The following is a 25,981-nucleotide window of genomic DNA, read 5'->3' as shown; positions in this document are numbered from 1 at the left end:
AGCCTTGACTGGCGTGAGTTCAGAAATTTTTGGAAACAATTCTTCGAAGGGCATAAACTACCAAGCTCTTACAGTTTAAAATAAATAGAAGACAACAGAAGCTGAACCTGTTCATCAACTGAACTATTTGCCAATCTTTCTGTCCAAAATGCAATTTTTACCTCCGCATTTCAAATATTCTCTGCATTTATGGTTTGGAAGAGAATTTCAAGGATTATGCTTTTTAGTTGTAACTGATCGGTAAACATCTGTAGAATGGTGTACAGCAATGATGTTAGGGGAAAGGGAACTGAAAGAAGCTATTTCTAAAATTCAAAAGCAGAAAATAGCTAAAATGTAAATATTAAAGTTGCTTACAGTCAGTTGCCATGCCAACAGCAATGCACTTTTTGAACCGGCATTCCTGACATTGGTTTCTTGTTACTTTGTCGATGATGCATTTTCCTTCATATTTGCAACTGTATGCTGGCTGAAGGTTTTTCTGTATGGTTCTCCTGAAAAAGCCCTGAAGAGAAAAGGATTTAGAAGGTACCTTTCCATTAATTGTTAAAATATTTTGTCATGTCACAGCTTGAAAACACACAGTGGGTAGTATCCCACAATCTTTCTAGTCCAGTACTGTTACAACTCTATTGGAATGTAGTTAAAAGACTACAAATTAAGCCATAAGTCACAATACCAAGAGGACTATGTGTGTTATTGAGGATGGATCTTCTGCTCACCTCTTGAAAGCCCAGCATCAGTACTGACATTTGCTGCTTCCCTAGACTTTCAATTGACAAGTGCCTTAGTGAAGGTGCTATGAAACCACATGTAGCAGGTCATCAATTCATGTTTACGATACCCACCTTGAAAAGATTGTCCAACAATCTTTACATTACTTCATAGTGGGCATTTGTGGCATAGTGGTAATGTCCTTACCTCTGAACTAGGAGGCCTGGGTTCATGTCCTCACATCAGGCTATAGTTTCTAAGCAAGTAGATCAAAACAGGATCTTCATTAGGTGTTGTGGGGCAACAGCAGCAGCAGCAGAATTGTTTTAGCAATCTGTAACCTTTAGGCCTTGCCTCTCTACCATTACTGTCCAGCTAACCATGGTTCAATAAAGAGCACAGGACGGCATGCCAGAAGTAAGGACCAGGCATACCCACAATTGAAATGCCAAACTGGTGAAGAAAGAACACAGGATTATAACAGGAGGCAGAGGCTCCACAAATAGTTCCATGCTAAGCAATGGGATAGACTGAGCACATCAGTTCAAAAGGTAAAGCTTAAGTATTTAATCCATCTTCAGCCAGAAGCATTGAATGGATTAAGTGTCTTAGCCATATCCTGAGGTCCCCAGCATCACAGATATGCCTCAAGCAAATTTGATTCACTCTGTTGCATTGTAGTATAGATTTCAAGCCAGGAAGGCTTTACATGGCATCCTGTTTTGTGGCATTCTGTTAATAAAGATACATGGTTCACTTTCAGTCACCCTGTAATGGAGTTAAGTGTAGTCAATCACTGACTCCAATGTTAACTACAATTGTAATATACACAATCAACTGTGTGTGTATAATAAACAGTAATATCAGTAAATACAGAACTATAAAGACCATGTCTTTTATTTTTCATATATTTAATTGTGGACTGAAATGACAAGAGAACAGTTTAAAATCAAGGATTGCTGGAGGATAGCTGCATGTTTTGAAAGCATCTCAGTCCACCTCAGCGTTATTTTAAAGAGGGCCTGTTGAAAGCGCACAATGGGAAGTTTCATACAGTCAGAAAGGAGAGAACTCATCCAGATCGAGCCACAACCCGAGTGAGTATATGGATCAGGGAAGAGGATCTTTGTCTTGCTTTTTTTTGCCTCACAGTTTGTAAGGTCTTTATTTCCTAAACAAAATAAATTGAAGCCAAGATCAGGGGCCCAACGCAAAAATGTGACATAACAGGTAAACCATAAATTCACTGGTTAAGGATGAGATTGCAGAGAACTTGGAAGTGCCTGGTGCAATACGGCGGAGTCAGTATGGCATCACAGAAGGTCATGCCTGACAAATCTGTTAGAATTCTTTGAGGAGGTAACAACCAAGTTTGACAAAGGAGAGCCAGTGGATGTGATCTATTTGGATTTTCAGAAGGCCTTTGAAAAGGTGCCACACAGGAGGCTGCTGAATAAGGTAAGAACCCATGGTGTTTGGGGCAAGGTACTGGCATGGATAGAGGGCTGCCTGACTGGCAGAAGGCAGAGGATGTAGATAAAGGGATCTTTTTCAGGATGGCAGTTGGTGACTAGTCGATTCTGTAGGGGTTAGTGTTAGGATTACAACTATTCACTTTATACAGCAATGATCTGGATGAAAGAACCGAGAGCATCGTTGCTAAGTTTGCAGATGACACAAAGGTAGGTGGAAGGACAGGTCATGTTGAAGAAGCTGGGAGGCTGCAGAAGGGCTTGGACAAGCTAGGAATGTAGGCAAAGGATCGACAATGAGGGAAATTGTGATGTTATGCATTTTGGCAGGAAGAATAGAGGCTTAGGCTATTTTCTAAATCAGAAAAGGCTTCAGAAATCTGAAGCACAAAGGGACTTGGGACTTCTAGTTCAGGATTCTCTTAAGGTTAACATACAGATCAGTTGGTAGTTAAGAAGGGAAATGCTTTTTAGCATTCTTTTCAACAGGACTAGAAATCAAGGGCAGAAACATACTGCTGAGATTGTACAAAGCTCTGGTCAGACCACATCTGGAATACTGTGAGCAGTTTGGGCCCCTTATCTAATGAATGATGTGCTGGCAAAGGAGGGGGTCCAGATGAGGTTTACAAGAACAATCTCAGGGATGAAGGGCTTATCAAAGGAGGAGCAGTTGAGGACTCTGGGTCTGTACTCTATGAAGTTTGGAAGGTGAGGGGGATCTGATTGAAACTTACAGAATACTGAGGGGCCTGGATTGAATGGATGTGGAAAGGATGTTTCCACTTGTAGGAAAAACTAGGACTCGAGGGTACAGGCTCAGAGTGAAGGCACAATCCTCTGGAGCTGAAATGAAGAGGAATCTCTTCAGCCAGAGGGTGGTTAATCTGTGGGATTCATTGCTGCAGAAGGCTGTTCAGGCCATGACATTGAGCGTATTTAAGCCAGAGATAGATAGGTTCTTAATTAGTGTGGGGATCAAGGGTTTTGGGGGCAGGCAGGAGAATGGGGTTGCGAAAAATATCAGCTGTGATCGAATGGTACAGCAGACTCAATGAGCCAAATGGCCTAATTCTATTTCTATTCCTATTCCTCATGGTCGTAATAAAACAGTTCAGTACAATCGCTGGACGTTGCTTGGTTTACTTTAGTGTTGCGTACAAACCTTCAGTACGTGGTCTGTTCAAATGACCTTTCTCCCAGCTCTTCCACTTTTTTCCTCAGTCCCTCTTCCCTCCCCAGCCTCTGCTCTCAGCCTTGCTTTCCATCCTGTCTCCTGTCCTTGGCTGCCTGACCCCTCCTGTGACTCTCCTCCTGCCCTTGTTCTTCTATGGGACCTGCCACTCTTTTGTGCCCCATATGCCATGCTTCAGCATTACCATAGATCTTTGGGTTTTCTTCTGGTTTCATCCATTTCTGAGCTTACAAGTCCTGGGCTCCAGCTAGTCTCAGTAATTAGCCTCCAGCTGACAGCTGCACCACCTAAGTCCTGCCACTAGAGGGAGCTGGGTCAATCTCAAAGTCCTGATGGTGAGTGCATTTTTAATTGCACACCCCATATTGAACTTCTTTTAAATTTGGTGATGCAGTGGATCTTTTAAGTTATTTCAGCGAGCAAGTGCTACATACGTGCACTGTTTGAAATGTTTGATTCAAAGTGAGAAATGTCCAAAGGAACCTAACTCTGGCTTTGGCATTGATTTCTTCGGGAACACCTGATTCATTTAGAAGTTGTTTCACTTAAAGTTGCAATTTCCAAGAACACAACCACATCTTTAAGTGAGGGCTTACTGAATGTTTTCTAATAAAAAAATTCCAAATACTCATGGTCAAAGGGACTTGTATAAGGAACACGATTAGCTTGAAGGTACAACAAGCAATTAGGAATGCAAATGGTACAGTGGTCTATTGGATGGGGATTGGAGTAGAAGAATAACAAAGCCTTGCTGCAAATGTATAGGCTTTGGTGAAACCACACCTGGAGTAGTGTGTTCACTTTTTAGTGATGATATAATTGTACTGGAGGCAATACAGCAAAAGTTCACCCCGAATTGCTTCTACGGTGATGGGGTTGTCGCTGGATGAGGGGCTGAACAAATTGGGTCTGTACAACCTGGAGTTCAGAAAAAAATAGGAGGAGATCTCATTGAAGTGGGCAAGAAATAAAAATCTATGGGTCCTGACAACATTCCAGCATTCGTACTTGTGCTCCAGAACTCGCCATTCCCCTAACCAAAGTGTTCCGGAACAGTTTGTCAAGCAGATGCCAGCGTTGAATGTGGTAAATTGCTCAAGTATGTCCTGGACCCAAAAAGTAGGGGAAATCCAATCAGGCCAATTACTGCCTCATCAGTGTACTCTCGTTCATCATTAAAGTGATGGATGGTGTATTCAACAGTGCTATCAAGCTCCACCTGCTCAGCTATGCCCTGTTTGGGTTCTGACAGGGTCACAAAGTTCCTGACCTCACTGCAGCCTTGGTTCAGACATGGACAAAACAGCCGAATTCCAGAGGTCAGGTGAGATTGACATCCCTTGACATCAAGCTTGCATTCAATTGAGCGCAGCATCAAGGAGCCCTAGCAAAATTGGAATCAGGGAGCAAAATCTCTGCTGGTTGTAGTCATACCTAGAACATACCAAAATTGTTGTGGTTGCTGGAGGTCAGTCATCTCAGCTCCAGGACATCTCCACAGGCCCAACCAGCTTCAGCTGCTTCATCAATGACCTTCCCTCTATCATAAGGTCAAAAGCGGGGATATTTGCACAATGTTCAGCATCTTTTACAACTGCAGATACTGAAGCAGTCCATGTTCAAATGCAACAAGATTGGGACAATATCCACACTTGGACTGACAAGTTGCAAGTAACTTTTGCACAACATAAATACCAGGCAATGAACATCTCCAATAAGAGACAATCTAACTACCACACCTTGACATTCAAAGGTGTTACCATCACTGAACCCCCCACCATCAACATGGTTGAGGTTACCACTGACCAGAAGCTCAACTGAACTCCCTACATAAACACAGTGGCTACAAGCACAGATCAGAGGCTAGGAATACCGCAGTGAGTAACTCACCGCCTGATTCCCCTAAGCCTGTTCACCATCTACAAAGCACAAATTAGGAGTGTGAAGAAATACTCCTCACTTGCCTGGAAGAATGCAGCTCTAATAACACTCGAGGAGCGTGACACCATTCAGGACAAAGCAGCCTTCTTGATTGGCACCACATCTACTAACATCGACTCCTTCCATCACTGACACTAAATAACATGAATGTGTTCAATCTACACGATGCACTGCGCAATTTCACCAAAAATCCTCACATGGCTCCTTCCAAACCCATGACGTCTTCCATCTACAAGGGCCAGGGAAGCACATACATGGGAACATCACCGCCTGCAAGAACCCCTCTGAGCCACTCACCATCTTGACTTGGCGATATATCGCCATTTCTTCACTGTCTCTGGGCCAGAATCCTGGAATTTCTTCCCTAATGGCAATGTGGGTCAACCTAGAGCACATGGTCTCCAGCAATTCAAGAAGGCAGCTCCCACCACCTTCTCAAGGGCAATGAGAGACGGGCAAGAAATGCTGGGCCCAGCCAGTGAAGCTTACATCTCACAAATTAATAAAAAAAAAACAACTGAATGGCTTAACAGGACAGACACAGATATTTTTTCCCATTAGTGAGGAATGCAGCACATGGGGGCACAGGTTTATGATAGGGATCTGTAAATTGGATGCAAAATGGATTTGAGACTGTAGGTTAACCATAATCATACTGAATGATGAAAAAGGCCTGAAGGGCCACACAGTTACTATTGCTCCTATTTCTTGACCCACATGAACTGCAGACACATTGCATATATGGTTGTCTGGAATCTAATCCATACCAGCAATGTCTATCCAATCTGATTTATTTATGATTAGTTTATTCATCTTTAACTGAATCAATTGTCTTTTTTGATAACTAAGTGGCTTATCTGCTTTAAGATACTCATGTTGTAAAGTTATGCCATGTCACAGTGTGTTAGCCTAAAGACAAATTAACAAACTTCACTAACTACTGGAGATAAAAATGAAGAAGCAACACCTATTTTCCCATCTGCGTCAATTTCCCAGCTTTTGTATACTGTGAGAAAAGTATTCTTCTACATTCACTCTGTACTGCAGACTTCCATTCATCTCCAACTTCTATTCATCTTCAAAGTCCTCAAGTGTGTTGTCATCTCCTAAATGTGTTCCCAACTTTCCTGAAATCCCACTATTGAATCTCTCTAATTAGGCTTGTGTCCCATAAAGGCAGGTGAACAGTGCCTTTACTCACTGTCAACTCATTAAAATCACAAATGAACTTCTGTATGACTGTGATCTTAGTAAAATATCTCTCCTCTTTCTGTGCATATGCAAACTCCAGAAATGGGATGTCAATTTTATCTGGGAAAATCTAGCTGAGAACTTTGTCTGTGTCAGTGTAGCAAATATCTGAGCCATTGATCATTTAGTGTGTTAGCTGCGTAATGGTTTAACAACATGATACACAATACATATGCTCAGAGCTGTTCTGGGCTACCGGAGATCTGGAAATAATTTAGAGGAAGGGACAACAAATGTTAACGGTTATGAAGGATGCTTTCTTAGTTTTTTACTGCAGAATTTTAAACAAGCATGTTTTTGGCCAATCCTGGCAGTATGAACTCTCAAACAACAACTCTGGCATTGCAATACTTTGATTTGGCTTCTGTTTGTGATAATGATTCCCCTCCAGGAAACCTGTCACATTTGTCTTGTCTGAAGAAAAACAGGGAATGGAAGAATGGAAATCAGGGGAGACTATGCAATGGAAAACTATGCCCTTCCATTTTCTGTTTTATATTGTAAATACAATGTAGGGACAACCTGGACTTAACTGCAGACCATTGTTTGTGAAGCACAACGTGACCGAAAGTTGCTTACCTTACACCCTTCACAAGTGATGCAGCGATAGTGATAGCCTGTGGCTTTGTCACCACACACGACACAAAGTTCATCTTTATCCAGATAGCTTGGTATATAACCTGAAAAGCAACACAAACAGAAATAGCTCAGTGTGACAGAAGTCTCACTGCAATATATAAGATGACTGATAAAGCCCAATGAAAACGTCTGTCAGAAAAGTTACAAGGTGCACAATTTTCACAAACCTTTAGTTCAGCTGAAAATGTGGGGCAAACCTGTTAAATGAAGAGTTTGTCAGCCAATAGCAGCACAATTCCAGAAATTAACAATTACTAATCCACAGGGCACGGTGGTTCAGCATTAGCCTCATAGCACCAGGGACCCGGGTTCGATTCCAACATCAGGCAACCATCAGTGTGGAGTGTGCACATTCTTGCCGAGTCTGCGTGGGTTTCCTCCCACAGTCGAAAGATGTGCAGGTTAGGTAGATTGGCCACACTAAATTAACCACAGTGTGGATTAGTCTTGGAAAACATAGGGTTACAGGAATAGTATAGGGGGTGGGTCTAGGTGGGATGCTGTTTGGAAGGTCAGTGTGGACTCGAAAAGGCCGAATGGTCTGCTTCCACATTGTAGGGATTCTATGATAAACAGAGAAGGTCTCCCTCACTAGCTGCAAAAGCTGCTGTAAAATAAGTTCATACAATTTCAACTTGGTTTCTTGCCGTGAAGACATGCCACACACTTCAGCCTTTAGTTGGACTATATGCTGTTACAAACCGAAAACACTCAGATTTATGAGCATCTGGAAAATGACAAGTTAATATTGCCACTGGAAAACCTTCATCACAAATATCAACTTGTCCTCATAAATGTTAACTGGTGTGATGCATGTTTCAGCAGCACTGTTTTTGTTCCAGATTTCATCATTTGCGTTTTTTATGTACTTTGAAATTATGCTGTCAATCTCAGGTTAAAAGGAAATCAAACAATGTTTACTTGTTGAATCACAAATGTTATGATGACCCTGGGTCTGCTAATTACTTCAGATCTATACAGATTAGCCTCATGAAGAGTGGAATGAAAAACATCATTATGATAGTTAGCTAATCTGTTCCTCTCCTCATGATTTCTCTCTTATCAGGGCATCAGATAGAATTTCTGGCTTTAAACAAAAGGGTAGATCTCCCACCCACAAATCTCTTTTGCAGAATACAATTCTAAGAGAGGCTGTCACACTTTAGCACTTGCTCAATTGATCATTACTTATGAATGAGCCTGGTCACAGACAGCCACCAGCAATAAGGAAAAACTTAATCCTATCTAAATCAGATATTTCTGGAAGAATTGGTGGACAATTGAGGAGAACCATTTCGTCCAAAGGATGACCGCTATCTGGAACTCAGTGCTTGAAAAGATAGTGAAGACAGAAATCCCCATCACATTTAACCTTGTAGCCTTCAGGAATACAGAGCCAGCACTGGAAAATGGGCTGTGGTTTGTAAGCTGGAAGATACACATGGCCTGAATCAATTTTCAGTGCCGTATATCTCAATGTTTGCATTTATCTTTCCAGCAGAGGTCACTGGATAGAGAGCATGGAAAGTAGTTCTGGATAGCTTTCTCTTTCCATATCCAAGAGAATGTTGATAGCATTACCCCTGGCTCCTGCATGAACTTGAGGTCGATGGCAATGAGCCCAATGCTGATTAATTAGGGGTGCTTGATTTGTCCCCAGTGTGTCTATTCCTTGGCTTTTCAAAATGATCATCACAACGCCGCCTCGAAAATGCCTCTCTTTTGGTATGAACTACACAGGCTAGTTTCCAATTTTCCTTTCCTGTTCAAACTACCCAAGTATCTGCTCCAGTTTACTATAACTCTATTTCTGAATCTCCAGTTGGGTTCCTAGTCCTATCACAACATCAAATGAGGCTAGCAGGAAACAAGATCGCTGATTTGGATGGTCCAAGATAATAAAATGTGAGGCTGGATGAACACAGCAGGCCAAGCAGCATCTCAGGAGCACAAAAGCTGACGTTTTGGGCCTAGACCCTTCATCCTCTCTGATGAAGGGTCTAGGCCCGAAACGTCAGCTTTTGTGCTCCTGAGATGCTGCTTGGCCTGCTGTGTTCATCCAGCCTCACATTTTATTATCTTGGAATCTCCAGCATCTGCAGTTCCCATTATCACTGATTTGGATGCTTTCTTTTGCATGTTTTATAATAAAAGAAAACGCTAAGTAAAATGGAAGACTAATTTTGAGTTAACAATAAATATAGTAGTTTAATAAAAACAGGTTTAACTTGACCTACTGCCTGTATCCTAATTCATATCAAGTCTTATTTTTCTGTTACCCCTATGCTTGTTGACCCAGCATTGTAATTTCCTTCAGCACTACCCTCAGTACTGCTTCTACCCTAGCCTTTTCTTCATCTGCCACTCCCTTCACTCCATTATTATTGGCTGTTCCACAGTTGTTTAGGCACTGAAGCTCTGGACTTATGGTTACTCTACAAAATGACTAATTCAACCAAACTTTATGTCACCTGCCCTCATACTTCCACCTTGGACATGATGCCAACTTTTGTCTGATTAATATTACAACAGGCATTTTTCGGAGGCATATAAATTCCTTTTAAATGTAAGTTTTTGCTATTAATGCAGAATAAGTAAATCATTTCCCTGCCACACTTCCTAACAATGCGCCAACCCTCCATACATGTCTTGCACAGCCGATGATTCTTACTATAAAGAAAACTGGTAGCATCTGTTACTGTTATTGAACTTACACTGTCTAATTTTATACTTGAGATTTTTATGGACTAAAGTGACTTTTTAAAAGGACCAATACTGTTCTAAAATGCTGCTGGAACACCTGAACAGATGGAGGCAAGCTCATGAAACCATCAGATCCAAGCCAAGATTAACAGCATTATAAAAAGACCTTGGAACTCCGATCTGTATCTCCCAGATGATGCAAATTTTCTGAAAATTTAATACTGGATGAAAGTCATCTAAAGATCCTTGAGCTTGAAAACACCAAGGCCACTATTGGAATCCACAAAGCAGCTGGATTTTAGCTAACAGCTTTTGAACAGCAAAACATGGAAAATTGAGAAAAATGAATTGATAACGGGAAGCTGCAATTCTCTCTCTCTCTTTCTCCTGGTCTGTCTCAATCTCATAGTCAGTGCCCAGTGAAAAACCAGCTTGGGGCGACAATCATTCACTGAAAATTCAACATCTACAAACTCCATTAATCTTACACAATATGAATCAACACTTAAACAACTGGGTTTAAAGTTGTTCAAACCTCAAAGACGCGAAGGACTTTTCTTTAAATGTTGCACTAGCCTCTTCTTCCTGCCTGTGCTACATTCTACTTCATAAACTTATTAACAGTGCTTAATGTTTCATTTCTATTTTTGGGTTAGTAGATAACCAAATTTCTCTTTCTTTCACTCAAGAAAACCTTGTAATTTCAGTCCTTCATTTTGATCTTGTCAATTACACTGTAATTGAAATGAGACTGCTGTGAGCTTAAGAAAAATCATTGCTGTAGCAACTTGAGATTCTGTTAAAAAGAGGGGAGCCAATAAACACTAAACACGTTCTCATCTGTGATAATGGGAACTGCAGACGCTGGAGAATCCAAGATAACAAAGTGTGAAGCTGGATGAACACAGCAGGCCAAGCAGCATCTCAGGAGCACAAAAGCTGACGTTTCGGGCCTAGACCCTTCATCAGAGAGGGGGATAGGGAGAGGGAACTGGAATAAATAGGGAGAGAGGGGGAGGCGGACCAAAGATGGAGAGAAAACAAGATAGGTAGAGAGGAGAATATAGGTGGGGAGATGGAGAGGGGATAGGTCAGTCCAGGGAAGATGGACAGGTCAAGGAGGCGGGATGAGGTGGTAGGTAGGAAATGGAGGTGTGGCTTGAGGTGGGAGGAAGGGATGGGTGAGAGGAAGAACAGGTTAGGAAGGCAGAGACAGGCTGGGCTGGTTTTGGGATGTAGTGGGGGTAGGGGACGAGCTGGGCTGGTTTTGTGATGCAGTGGGGGGGAGGGGAAGAACTGGGCTGGTTTAGGGATGCAGTAGGGGAGGGGGAGATTTTGAAGCTTGTGAAGTCCACATTGATACCATTGGGCTGCAGGGTTCCCAAGCGGAATATGAGTTGCTGTTCCTGCAACCTTCGGGTGGCATCATTGTGGCACTGCAGGAGGCCCAGGATGGACATGTCGTCTGAGGAATGGGAGGGGGAGTTGAAATGGTTCGCGACTGGGAGGTGCAGTTGTTTGTTGCGAACCGAGCGGAGGTGTTCTGCAAAGCAGTCCCCAAGCCTCCGCTTGGTTTCCCCAATGTAGAGGAAGCCACACCAGGTGCAATGGATACAATATACCACATTGGCTGATGTGCAGGTGAACATCTGCTTGATATGGGAGGTCATCTTGGGGCCTGGGAAGGGGGTGAGGGAGGAAGCTGGGGGCAAGTGTAGCACTTTCTGCGGTTGCAGGGCAAGGTGCCGGGTGTGGTGGGGCTGGAGGGCAGTGTGGAGCGGACAAGGGAGTCGCGGAGACAGTGGTCTCTCCGGAAGGCAGACAAAGGTGGGGATGGAAAAATAGCTTGGGTGGTGGGGTCGGATTGTAGATGGCGGTAGTGCCGGAGGATGATACGTTGTATCCGGAGGTTGGTGGGGTGTTATGTGAGAACAAGGGGGATCCTCTGGGGGCGGGTGTGGCGGGGGCGGGGTGTGAGGGATGTGTTGTGGGAAATGTGGGAGACGCGGTCAAGGGCATTCTCGACTCACTGTGGGGGGAAAGTTGCGGTCCTTGAAGAGCTTGGACATCTGGGATGAGTGGGAGTGGAATACCTCATCCTGGGAGCAGATGCGGCGGAGGTGGAGGAATTGGGAATAGGGATGCAATTTTTGCAGTAAGGTGGGTGGGAGGAGGTATATTCTAGGTAGCTGTGGGAGTCAGTGGGCTTGAAATGGACATCAGTTTCTAGCTGGTTACCTGAGATGGAGACTGAGAGGTCCAGGAAGGTGAGGGCTGTGTAGGAGATGGCCCAGGTGAACTTGAGGTTGGGGTGGAAGGTGTCGGTAAAGTGGATGAACTGTTCGAGCTCCTCTTCCGCACCTACACAGGCCCCAAACCCCACCTCTTCCTCCGGTACATTGATGACTGTATCGGCGCCACCTCTTGCTCCCCAGAGGAGCTCGAACAGTTCATCCACTTTACCGACACCTTCCACCCCAACCTCAAGTTCACCTGGGCCATCTCCAACACATCCTTCACCTTCCTGGACACCTCAGTCTCCATCTCAGGTAACCAGCTTGTAACTGATGTCCATTTCAAGCCCACCGACTCCCACAGCTACCCAGAATACACCTCCTCCCACCCACCCTCCTGCAAAAATTCCATCCCCTATTCCCAATTCCTCCGCCTCCGCCGCATCTGCTCCCAGGATGAGGTATTCCACTCCCGCACATCCCAGACGTCCACGTTCTTCAAGGACCGCAACATTCCCCCCGCAGTGGTCGGCATCATAAATAGGGAGAGAAGGGGAGGCGGACCGAAGATGGAGAGAAAACAAGATAGGTAGAGAGGAGAATATAGGTGGGGAGGTAGGGAGGGGATAGGTCAGTCCAGGGAAGACGGACAGGTCGAGGAGGCGGGATGAGGTGGTAGGGAGGAAATGGAGGTGCGGCTTGAAGTGAGAGGAAGGGATGGGTGAGAGGAAGAACAGGTTAGGAGAGCAGAGACAGGCTGGGCTAGTTTTGGGATGCAGTGGGGGGAGGGGAAGAACTGGGCTGGTTTAGGGATGCAGTGGGGGGAGGGGACGAACTGGGCTGGTTTTGGGATGCGGTGGGGGAAGGGGAGATTTTGAAGCTGGTGAAGTCCACATTGATACCATTGGGCTGCAGGGTTCCCAAGCGGAATATGAGTTGCTGTTCCTGCAACCTTCGGGTGGCATCATTGTGGCACTGCAGGAGGCCCATGATGGACATGTCGTCTGAGGAATGGGAGGGGGAGTTGAAATGGTTCGCGACTGGGAGGTGCAGTTGTTTGTTGCGAACCGAGCGGAGGTATTTTGCAAAGTGGTCCCCAAGCCTCCGCTTGGTTTCCCCAATGTAGAGGAAGCCACACCAGGTGCAATGTATACAATATACCACATTGGCAGATGTGCAGGTGAACATCTGCTTGATATGTAAGGTCATCTTGGGGCCTGGGATAGGGGTGAGGGAGGAGGTGTGGGGGCAAGTGTAGTACTTCCTGCGGTTGCAGGGCAAGGTTCCGGGTGTGGTGGGGTTGGAGGGGTGTGTGGAGCGGACAAGGGAGTCGCGGAGAGAGTGGTCTCTCCGGAAGGCAGACAAGGCTGGGGATGGAAAAATAGCTTGGGTGGTGGGGTCGGATTCTGGATTGCGGAAGTGCCGGAGGATGATACGTTGTATCCGGAGGTTGGTAGGGTGGTATGTGAGAACGAGGGGGGCCCTCTGGGGGCGGTTGTGGCGGGGGCGGGGTGTGAGGGATGTGTTGCGGGAAATGCGGGAGACACGGTCAAGGCATCAAGTTTACCTGTGCCATCTCCAACACACCCCTCACCTTCCTGGGCCTCTCAGTCTCCATCTCAGGTAACCAGCTTGTAACTGATGTCCATTTCAAGCCCACTGACTCCCACAGCTACCTAGAATACACCTCCTCCCACCCACCCTCCTGCAAAAATTCCATCCCCATTCCCAATTCCTCCGCCTCCGCCGCATCTGCTCCCAGGATGAGGTATTCCACCCCCGCACATCCCAGATGTCCACGTTCTTCAAGGACCGCAACTTTTATTTATTCCAGTTCCCTCTCCCCATCCCCCTCTCTGATGAAGGGTCTGGCCTGAAACATCAGCTTTTGTGCTCCTGAGATGCTGCATGGCCTGCTGTGTTCATCCAGCCCAACACCTTCTCATCTAGTTGTATTAATACACAAGATGAACTGTTCAGATTCAATAAGGATGTGAGGGCTTGGCAGAAAACATGCCTTCCCAGCCACTGGCCTCAATGAAGCTGGCGTGTTTATCTTTGGTGTTATTTTCTGAGATGTGAGACCTACACATTGACAGGACAGGACAGTGGACCATTAAAGTAGGGGCAGTACATGTCAAATGCTGCTTGCAGGAATGTAGCCATGATCTTAACAACTGCTGCAAGTGTCATGTTCTTGGATTTTAACATGAGTCAATTTTTCAGGATCGGCTTTCTTGTGACCATAATGTTCCCAACCCCCCATATTGCTATACAAAAACCAAAAGAACTGCGGGCGTTGTAAATTAGGAACAAGAACAGATGTTGCTGGAAAAGCTCAGCTGGTCTGGCAGCATCTCTGAAGAAAAAAATGAGAGTTAATGTTTCGGGTCCGGTTCTGAGGAAGGGTCACCGGACCTGAAACGTTAGCTCTGATTTTCTTTTCTTCACAGATACTGCCAGACCTGCTGAGCTTTTCCAGCAACATCTGATTTTGTCCCAATATTGCTATATCTGGTTGTGCTACTGGCAATATTATTGCCTTTTCTCTGCCTTTGTTGTTTTCTTATTGAACATTTTGTTCTATCATCTGTTGTTGTCTTGCACTTCTGAAAGTGCTTTTGACACGACATTGTGGTCTGCACTTCTCGACAAATGAAAAGCATCAAAGCTATTGTCTTGCTTACCAGGATTCCTCTCAAATCATGCACACTGTGTTACAGATAGTTTAGCTTTTCTAGGGTTCTCCTGCTCATTAGTCATCCCTATTTTTCACTTTAACAGCTGTCACACCATACAATCACAGAATCCCTACAGTGTGGAAACAGGCCCTTCGGCCCAACAAGTCCATACTGACCCTTGGAGCATCCCACCCAGACCCATCCCCCTATAACACACACAACCCTGAACACTATGGGCAATCCACCTACCCTGCACATCTTTGGGCTGTGGGAGGAAACCAGAGCACCCAGACGATACCCATGCAGACACAGGGAGAATGTGTAAACCCCACACAGACAATCGCTCGAGGCTGGAATAGAACCCAGGTCCCTGGTGCTGTGAGGCTGCAGTGCTAACCACTGAGCCACCATGCTCAATGTGTTGGAAGTCAAGCCCTGCTATCCCTAGAATCGTCACAAAAGTTAAAGATTTATCAGATTTCACAAAATTCCACAATTTATCCAACTTTTAGACCTAAAAGCGTGGACAGAAAGCATGGACCAGGTTGCAGTACTAAACAACAGTTACTACTTATTACAAATAAATAGGTTCCATCTCCAGACAAACAACTATAAACTGCTGACATATAATTCTACTGGTTACAGACACAGATGGACATGATAAACACATGTGTTATAGTGGAGGAGAAAAACTGGGGAAATAGTTCATTGGTCCCTTTCCACAGGGATTGCTTAGATGATCCTTTCGGCTTGTTGGGATTTGCAGCTCCTCATGCTCTCTTCCTCAGGTTCTTTCACTTGCTTATGTAATCTGGCTCTTCGCCAACAGCACCCTGTAAAAAATTCACGTCCTGGCCCGTGGAAATCCCAAGTGCTGATTCTGCAGGAATTACCCAGGAAGCTTGTACTTCTGAAGAGAAATTCTCCTCTACAGAACTTTTCAGACCTACGTACTTGAGTAGTTACATTGGGAAATGCTGGGCAGGTTAAAACCATATCAAATCTCGGTTAATCACTCAGGTTCCAAATCAACACAAATTCCCCACTGACCTAATGATCAGGACCCAGCTCAACTAGCTGCCAGCTAGCCATCTGCGATCCTATCTAACTTACTAACATGCCAAGCCATCCACTTGCTACCCTACAACCTGAAACAACTACGACTTTTACCTTTCCTCTGTGTCTTTTCAAAGTAGTTTTCACCAGAATCTGGCACCTAGTGCTGTAGAAAGGAGTTATGGCTTTTGTGAAAACTATTTCCTCTGCTTTCAGCAAGAATTCTTATGTTTGGTGAACTTGTAAGGATCCTTCATTGAAGGTTGGGCCAAAAAAATCAGAATAAGGCAAGTTATTTTTTCCCATTTTGTTTGGTCAGAGCCAGAACATTGGCAAGGTGGCTCAGTGGATAGCACTGATGCCTCACAGTGCCAGGGACCCAGATTCAATTCTACACTCAGGCAACTGTCTGTGTGGAGTTTGCACATTCTCCCCGTGTCTGCTTGGGTTTACCCCTGGTTTCCTCCTACAACTCAACGAGATTAGGTGGATTGGCTATGGGAAATACAGGGTTACAGTGGTAGGGTAGGGGGTTGCATCTGGGAAGGATGCTCTTTGGAGTACAGGTGTGGACTCGATTAACCAAATGGCCTGTTTCCACACTATCAGGATTCTATGATTAAATAGGACTTTTGCCCAAATTGGGACATTACAACCTCTAATTCCAGAATACTGGGTCTGCTGTAGACATTTTAAATTAGTTTATGGATGTGACCAACACTGGCCAGGCCAACATTTATTGCCCATAGGGAAGTTAAGAATCAACTATATTGCTGCAGAATCTGGAATCACATGAAGGTAAGGATAGCAGTTTCCTTCCCTAAATCAACAACAGTTTCATGTTCATCATTGGACTTTTAACTTGAGATTCTTATTGAATGCAAATTCTACCATCTGCAGTGGCAGAATTCGAACCTGGGTCCCAGCAATAATACCTCTAAGCCACCGCCTCCCCATTAATTCACTTAATCAAAGCAGAAGGCCATTCTACTGTTGCTGTGCTGATACTTTGAAGGAGTTATCTAATTGGTTCCATTTCCCTGCCCTATCGCTATGTTCTTGTACTATGCCCCATTATCTAATTATCTTATGAACAGATTCTTGTAAAAAATTTACTCCAGATTATAGCCGTGTGTTGTATTCAAAAACAGATTTCCCATCTCATCTCTGGTTCTTTTGTCAATTTTAATAAAATTGATAGAAAACTGAGTGCTCTAATAGTCAACTATCTTAAATATCATTGTAGTTAGCAACTACAGGATAGTAGAAAGTGAATTAGCTGGGCATTGGTCTTTTACTATCCATTAGTTCTTGGATCCCTCACCACCCATATCTCTTCTGTTATCAAAGGTGTCTTCTAAACGCTCAGTCTCCTTTTTTGTCCCAAATATGGCTTTTATTTATGACCAATCTTAAATCTCCACAAAACAAATTCACTCCATACTTAAAATATTGATGAAAAAGACATTTTGTCAAAACTTTCTGTCTTGCACTCATCAAGACAATTCAGAGGAATACCATTTTAAAGGAAAAACCAACATTTATGCAATATAAATGCCAGTTTTCCCTTTAAACTGGATTTTTTGCAAATCATGCTGATCAGCGCAAGACAAAAATAGCTTTGGCAAAATGTGTCTTTTAACAACATTTAACCTCCATCCCACCAAACAACTATTTTAATTTTTAAGTATTGTTTCCATAGCCAGGACTCATTTAGAAGCTCCGTTACACTACTAAACTGGGCACAAAAATCAAAATTGGCTGGTAGTTAAATGATCATTGTTGTATGTACTGTTATATATGGAAGATTTTTTCTAGGGATCTACAGGGTCACTTGGTCTGATATGGTAGAGGAAAACGACCTATTGGTCTAACTAGAAGCTCTCTTGCTTAACAAGGAGTACTTTATTCCATGTTAGCAACTGATTACAGGTTACCTTGATTGTATAGACACTGTTACAGAGACTATGAGGAGATCCTTGATTTTAGGTTTGATTTCTGAGGTCCTAGGCATTTCTGCCCTAAGTTCATATGATATCAGTATACTGTACTTACAACAGCCTTCAGCATCAATGCCTTCAGACCCTAATATAACAATCCCTTCTTTTAACCATTAATATCTATTGCAACTTTTCCCCTTTTGAATCTATTACAGTTACTGCTGACTTTTGAGCCTAACAGATTTAAAATTCTGGCACATTGAATACTTTTCTATTCCCAAGTTTTGCATCACTGAAGTATGGCTTTTGATTTACAATTGCTTTCTTTTTTATCTCATTCATTCTTGAATGAGTCTTGACACAGTTTAATACAAAGAAACTCCTTCCCTATTACAGAAGCAAGGGCTGTATCAACTTGGATCAGACTGACACAACCATATTTGAAATAGAAATTACATAAAATGGCAACAAAACAAGCTTAATTGTCTCAGTGTGGTTATGAATGTAAGTATTGGTTCAGACTGACTATTAAATCAAATATATTGAGAAATCCTCAACCTCAGCTATTAGTTCAGAAATATCCCCTTACAGTAATTCATGCCAGACAGTTCTTAGATTCTTCTGAATTTAATTTTTACAATTTCTTCAATACAAAATATTGTTGTACTATATTTGCAGCCCCTTCTGATGATTTTGTAATATTCTTGTCAATAAAGTAATAAAATTACATAAATAAAATTTATTCAGTTAATCTGATATTGAAAAGCAAGTCACTCTATGATAATCAATCACAGACACCTTAGCATTACTTAGCAAGTTGAGCACCTTTTCCAAGCGCCAGAATACACAGACGAGTAGACCTGCTTCAAGATTTAACATTAAAGCAGTTTCAAAACCCAAGCACGGACTTGGGTGCTACACAGTTGATAAATCCACACCAACAGCAGGAGATTCACTGCTACTTCAGCTGTAGGTCTAAATACACGGGACAAGACACAGGACTAAAAATAAAATTAACAATACCACTATACCTTTCCTTGGTGAGAAAGATGGTGACTGTTCTTGACAAAAAACATCTTTATGATCATCAAAATATTCAGCCTGGAAAAAGCGGTTCATACTTGTGTTCATATTACAATACTCGTTCTGAAACGCGTTTCCAGGGTAACTGGAAGTCTGATTCACAATCCAGGTCTGGTCCATGCAAATGCTGTTGCTGTAAGGAACCTGAACATTAAAACCACTATAAATCTGGTTGTCCTCTCTATGCATGTAATAATCTGGTGACTGCATGTAGTAGTCGCTATTGACAGCCACTTGCGTCTCACACATTTCTTGCATGCAGTAGTTCATTTTACTTTATACAGATTTCAGCAATGTTACACAGCACTTCCAGCATAAACTTTGGAAATAAATTATCTCATGAAAAGGGTCGCAACAGAAAAATCTGTAGGAACTATTAAAAAAAATACAAAATGTACAAATTTCACGTGCAGAAGTGAATGCAAAGTACACCAGTGCCAAAATCTGATATATATACACAGACAATCACACTCAACACTGCCCCTCCAACAATTAAACAAATGAGGAAACAGATTAATGACCGTCAAAGGCCTTAATCTACAATGAGTTCCAATTCTCGTGGCAGACAGATAGGTAGACAGGTAGACAGCCTCCAGACAGGAAGCACAAACCAGAGAAAAAAAATTGTCTGATATCCTTGGTCAGAGACAAGCTTCCCTGAAAACAGCACTAATTCCCAAAAATCAAAGTATCAGAATAGAATATCTATGAATATCTGTGAATTTCTAAACTTCCTGTTTATTTTTAAATAAATCTGACAGATTGTGAAACACTGAAATCAATAATGAATTCCATACAATTCAAAAACTACTTCTTTTAGATAAGCCAATTTGTTTCTGACTGTGTAACCATTATTAATCCGTTATTATTAGCAATATCGATTATGTTTTAGAGCATTAAGTTGTACTGCCAGTGAGCTCAGAAACTGATTACAACAGGCTAGCCATCTCACAGTATGCTCCATTAAGCTCATGATCAATCAACTGGCTCAAAACAATTAATTTATTTTTAATTTAAAATTAACACACAAAATAAATAGACTTGTGCAGTTACAAACCAAATTTTAAAAATTAGCCAGAAGCATATCAATTATCTCATACATAGACTGGTAAAAATGAATTATCAACTGTATTGATTATTTCAGAGTATTAGCCTTATGGTCAGTTAACTCAACAAGGGTGATTAATATAAGCAGCTCCCAGCAGGCCGTTAGCAGATAAAGAAGTATGTACTTTACCAAATTAAGAAAGAATATATTTCAGAATTCAAATAAACACAGAACTGTTTACAATTTAAGATGTAATTATTTTTCGGATCATTGGGTTTATATAGCTCTTAAACTGAGGTTTATCGAAAAGGGATTTTAAAAAATCCATTTTCTTAATGCTTGGCTTTGTATAATATTCAGGTGAATATTTTGGAAGTGCACACAAATTCGATTTACACAGCTTGAATTGCCTTTAGTCCCATCAAAAATTTAGAAGGGTTCAGAATTATAATTATGCTGGAACACATTCCTGGTAAAAAACTATCAAGTAGGTTATGTTGAAACATTTCATTTGTTTGTACAGTTCTTAAAAAATCTAATTCAAAACACTAATTTTAAAGACAATTAAATAAGCAATAAGACTTTAAAGCGATCAAGTCTAACATCTGTTGTTTCTAGGGCACTCTGAGGTGAAGTATGACTAAATCTGCAGGAATCAGGTGATTATCAGTTTAACTTTTTTATAAGGTGAAACCATACACAACACTTTAATTTTTTCCATATCTGATGCAAGTTTGGTTGTGAGTGTTGTTTAGTTGAACACTCGTCTGTCAGGTAATTTCTGAATAAACAAACCTTCCAAGCCTTTAAAAAAAAGTAAATTGTATGTCTCGATAAATGCCAGAAAGTGTGCTGCAATGATTTTGCTGAATATGGAATGTTTTTTGATAACGTGCGATTGTGAATTTACCAGCTACATGCAGGAAATGTAAAAATAAATTAATATTCAAGATCATTGTTCTCAAGGAGCCAAGGACCTGCCTTTAGGCACAGCATTCACTGAAAGAATAAATGATTTAGTGTTCTGGAGACTTCATACATGCATGATTAAATGACAATTCAGATTTTAAACCATGTTTTTGATACACTAATCTTAGCAAACAAAAATTATAACAGCTCCACTTCACAAGATTTATATTGTTCAGTGCTTACAATTTACCTTTTTCTTCGGCTTTTTGTCTGTAGCTTTCAAATCTTTTAAAAACACGATGAGATCATTATTTTTGCTGTCAATACCCCAAGGAGAATTTCAGGGGTTGTGAACTGCATTGTGCAGTCCTGGTCCTTTGCTCAATTCTTCTTGCCAATGTACCTTTCTGCAGTTTCCCAAATATTTTCGAAAATGCCAGTTCCATATTGAACCATGAAAGGTTTTAGTTATATTAACAGCAGAAGAAAAAACTGGAATTACTTTGTCAGAAGATACACAAAAAAAGCACACCAGGCTGTAGAATCCTTGGCAGCAGGTCTTGTCCATATGTGGTTCTGTGCTACTGTCAATTGTCTGTCTCTCAACACTAAAGTACTGTTCCACCAGGCCATGGTGAATATTTGAAGTTCAATCTATACCTCATTCTACTTTTGGGAAAAAGAATCATCACCGACCTACATTTTGTTCATGGACATTTCTGTATCTTCTGAAGTTCCTTGTCTGCAATGGTTCAGAAACACACGTTCACCGAATTTATTGCACAGCCTAAATGATCATTTAAGGACTTTGAGTTCAAAGCTGGCCATGTGCAAATTTCAGACTCGGGACACCAAACAACATGGAATCAGCCTTAACTGATTTTATACTTATCGTATGCTGTCCTAAGAGATACTTGGTTACCTCACTGTGACATCTTCTGCAATTATTCAGAAGTTCCTGCCTTTCTCTCCTAATACATGCTGCCTTGGGTGAACTGGAGATAGGGCCAGGCAAAACTGCAAGGAAACCTCAACTCACCAATAACTCTCAGGAAAACAAAAACCTAAAGGGCATAAAGGCTTCTATTGGAGCTACCAAAAACACATGAAAAACTGGCAGCAACAGTCAAATTGCTTTAGCAATGTGGTGAGCAAAACAGGAATCAATATATATGAGACAGCTGAAAGATTCTGCTGGGGAAATTCAGAAGACTCCCTGGCCATTGCAACAAATTTAAATACCCACTTAGATGAGTTTTCACTCAACAGATTATGCTCGAGTATTAATAATACAGGCACAGTTGGCACTCAAATTGACAGTATTGAAATGGATAATAAAGTGTGAAGCTGGATGAACACAGCAGGCCAAGCAGCATCCCAGGAGCACAAAAGCTGACGTTTCGGGCCTAGACCCTTCATCAGAGAGGGGGATGGGGTGAGGGTTCTGGAATAAATAGGGAGAGAGGGGGAGACGGACCGAAGATGGAGAGAAAAGAAGATAGGTGGAGAGAAGAGTGCTTTCTGGAGAGACCATTCTCTCCGTGACTCCCTTGTTCGCTCCACATTGCCCTCTAACCCCACCACATCCGGCACCTTGCCCTGCAACCGCAGGAAGTGCTACACTTGCCCCCACACCTCCTCCCTCACCCCTATCCCAGGCCCCAAGATGACTTTCCATATTATGCAGAGGTTCACCTGCACATCTGCCAATGTGGTATACTGTATCCATTGCACCCGGTGTGGCTTCCTCTACATTGGGGAAACCAAGCGGAGGCTTGGGGACCGCTTTGCAGAACACCTCCGCTCGGTTCGCAATAAACAACTGCACCTCCCAGTCGCAAACCATTTCAACTCCCCCTCCGATTCTTTAGATGACATGTCCATCATGGGCCTCCTGCAGTGCCACAATGATGCCACCCGAAGGTTGCAGGAACAGCAACTCATATTCCACTTGGGAACCCTGCAGCCCAATGGTATCAATGTGGACTTCACAAGCTTCAAAATCTCCTCTTCCCCCACCGCATCCCTAAACCAGCCCAGTTCATCCCCTCTCCCACTGCACCACACAACCAGCCCAGCTCTTCCCCTCCCCCACTGCATCCCAAAACTAGCCCAGCCTGTCTCTGCTTCCCTAACCTGTTCTTCCTCTCACCCATCCCTTCCTCCCACCCCAAGCCGCACCTCCATTTCCTACCTACTAACCTCATCCCACCTCCTTGACCTGTCCGTCTTCACTGGACTGACCTATCCCCTCCCTACCTCCCCACCTATACTCTCCTCTCCACCTATCTTCTTTTCTCTCCATCTTCGGTCCGCCTTCCCCTCTCTCCCTATTTATTCCAGAACCCTCACCCCATCCCCCTCTCTGATGAAGGGTCTAGACCCGAAACGTCAGCTTTTGTGCTTCTGGGATGCTGCTTGGCCTGTGTTCATCCAGCTTCACACATTATTATCTTGGATTCTCCAGCATCTGCAGTTCCCATTATCTCTGATACAGTATTGAAATGGATGGGGTTATGATCCTGGAAAGAATAGCAATTCTGAAACAAATCATTGTGTTTGTCCTTATGTTATTGACACATGGATTTTCAATGAAATGTCACTGTGCTAAGAGTGCACTGGCTTATGAACTTATAATTTTTTCTTAAGAATCAAAAGACAGTATATGACAATTCCCTTGAGATCCTACTGCACGCTGAGGGCTCATACAGGAGTATCATTTCTTGAAGACATCAGGAAGAAGCCACTGTGTTAGGTCAAACAGACATGGCTGGAAGTGCCAGATACAGGTAAAACCAATCAACCATTATCACCAGAGAAAATGTACCTGACAAACTTATGGGAATAAAGACTGCCAAGTCCCTTAGACAGGATGGTAAGCATTCTAGGATCTTAACATACGAAACTGCAGAGAATATGGATGCATTCACTATAATAAAAGCCTAATGTTCTGGAAAGGTCCTACTTAACATGAGAATAACAAGTGGAATGTCTTATTCCAAGAATGGTATTAGACAGAAGACAGGGAACTATAGGCCAGTTAACTGAATGTCTGGTATGAGTGTACTTAAAGGGTTGGCTAAAAAACAGGAAACAAAGCAACAGGTATAAAACTGTAACTAGTGGAAGGATTCAAATTAATACTTCATCTTTAACAAGCAGTGCCCGAGTTGCGAACAGCTACTATCCTGGAATCCATTTGCAAGATGATTTGCACACAAGTCAGAACACAATGCAAAATAATGTAAAACAGCTGTTAAAACTGCAGGAACTGGTCACATGTCAGGTCTTTAAAACTGCAACCATGTGAGAGATCACGTTCGTAAATACGAACATTTGTAAGTTGGACATCCATAAATTGAGGACTCTCTGTACAATCTATCGTAACGATTTGAATGAAGACATGAAACCACAAAAGATTTTAGTTGTACTAACAGAAGAAATTCACTAAGGCTCCTTACACAGCACCTTCTAAACTCATGGCCTCTTCCATTTAGAAGTACAAGAGCAGCATATATGCGGGAGCACCACCAGATGCAAATTCCTCTCCAGACTGTATATCATCCTGACATGGAAATATATCAGTGTTCTTTCAGTACCACCGAGTCCAAATCCTTCAACTTCCCCAGGACAGAATCGTGGGTATACCTATAGCACGTGGACGGTTGCGGTTCAAGAGGGCAGCTCACTACCACCTTCAGAAGTGCATTTAGAGATTGTCAATAAATGCTGGCCCAGACAACGAAGCTAACATCCCCAGTAGAAACAAAAACATTTTTGCAAATTTAAATGCATTTGCATTGCAAAGATGTCTGCTCTTGTATAACTTTTGCCAATGGTCTACTTAAGTTACACACATGTGAGAAACAAGCAGCCTTTTCAGGCCTGCTGAGAATTAAACATGTTGTAGTGACCAAACGTTGCTGATATCTCACAAGTAGCCAACTGCTCAACTGCAAACAGCCTCACCTGTCAGGGATCCTTGAAATATGACACTCAGAACCACAGTCAAATCACTGGATTTTCATGTGCACAACAGAGGCTAAATGTACTGAGCAGGGTTTGTCCTAGACTCTGGCCTGCACAGATCTCCCACACTTATGGCCACCATGTTAATGACAGTAGGGAATCAGTGATTTCACACATGTCTGGAAGGAAAGGCTTATTTTATCTTCCAGCTTTTCAAGCGAGCGTACTGCCATTCAAGGCAGGGCTGTGAACAATGGGAAGTTATCATGACCGCTCTCACTTGTAGCAACAGCCAGCTGCGAACATCCTTACAAAGCTTTGCCTCAATTTAAATGCTAGCTTATAGGTGCTCAAGGTTTTCACAGCAATTTAGCAGCCGACATTCACTCTGTATTAACTGTGATAGAAGAATCAAGAGGGGCCTCGGGATTCCTCTCAGTCTGCTGCCTTTTGAGGCAGATAGCAAAATACTGAGCTACATTTTAAAGCAGAGCAGTGTTAGTGCCCTGTCTCACTGACTGCTACATTGTACCCATCTCAAGCAACTACAACATCCATGACAAATGCACGAGCAGATAGCCTGTGGGGAGTGTCAGAATGAAAACACCACTTCACTAATAATACCCTTCAGCCCTTACACCGATCACTACGATGTTCACAATACGCCCTGACACAGTATGCAGCTTCACAAGGTCAGTGTTTGCCTTGATCCGCAGCTCCGTGGTATGTAACCTTACTCAGATGAATGTCGCCAACAAGTTACATTGGAGGAGTAGAATTCTGGCAATAGGACACTAGGACAGCATCACCAGCACCCCACCCCCCAAACTATAAAAAAAGTACCCTTTAACATCACAGACCATGTCCTAGCATACTTAAAAGTTCAATGTGTGAGTACGGCAGCTCCACCATGCTGTCTTCCAGTGATATTTAAGGAATGTGTTTCAGAAAATCAAGTCCAGGGCCACGAAGTGCATTTGGACACTACATGGGTGGCATTACTGAATCACTGGATAACGTGATTCATATAACTGCTCTGTGCACAGCCTCAAACTCAACTTTATTCTGTTCTCCAAGAGCTTATTTCACCCTCTCAATATGAGATGGTAGCCACTTAACATCATTTGTATCGGTAACTTTGGGTCA

General features: G+C 42.7%; 1 protein-coding gene across 9 annotated transcripts in view; it reads right to left on the bottom strand.

Annotated features, from left to right (window-relative positions):
* thrb (thyroid hormone receptor beta) overlaps positions 1–25,981 on the bottom strand; it is a 223,012-nt gene that overhangs the window by 49,858 nt on the left and 147,173 nt on the right. For 5 of the 9 annotated variants that reach the window (XR_007249830.1, XR_007249831.1, XR_007249834.1 and 2 more), the window contains exons 1-3: positions 18,858–19,310; positions 7,153–7,253; positions 358–505 (exon numbers count right to left, since the gene is read on the bottom strand). Coding sequence is in view for 6 of the 9 variants with exons in the window: in XM_048554735.1 (XP_048410692.1) it covers positions 358–505; positions 7,153–7,253; positions 18,858–19,179 (571 nt within the window). In the remaining 3 variants the exon portion in view is untranslated. Of the gene's footprint in view, positions 1–357; positions 506–7,152; positions 7,254–18,857; positions 19,311–25,981 lie in introns of those variants that run through there. The other 4 variants (XM_059654410.1, XM_048554764.1, XM_048554773.1 and 1 more) reach the window with 1 other exon arrangement.

Source organism: Stegostoma tigrinum, chromosome 2, assembly GCF_030684315.1.
Source record: "Stegostoma tigrinum isolate sSteTig4 chromosome 2, sSteTig4.hap1, whole genome shotgun sequence".
Classification (NCBI taxonomy): domain Eukaryota; kingdom Metazoa; phylum Chordata; class Chondrichthyes; order Orectolobiformes; family Stegostomatidae; genus Stegostoma; species Stegostoma tigrinum.
The sequence above is the reverse complement of the archived record's forward strand: the minus strand, read 5'-3'. Positions and strand labels throughout refer to the sequence as shown.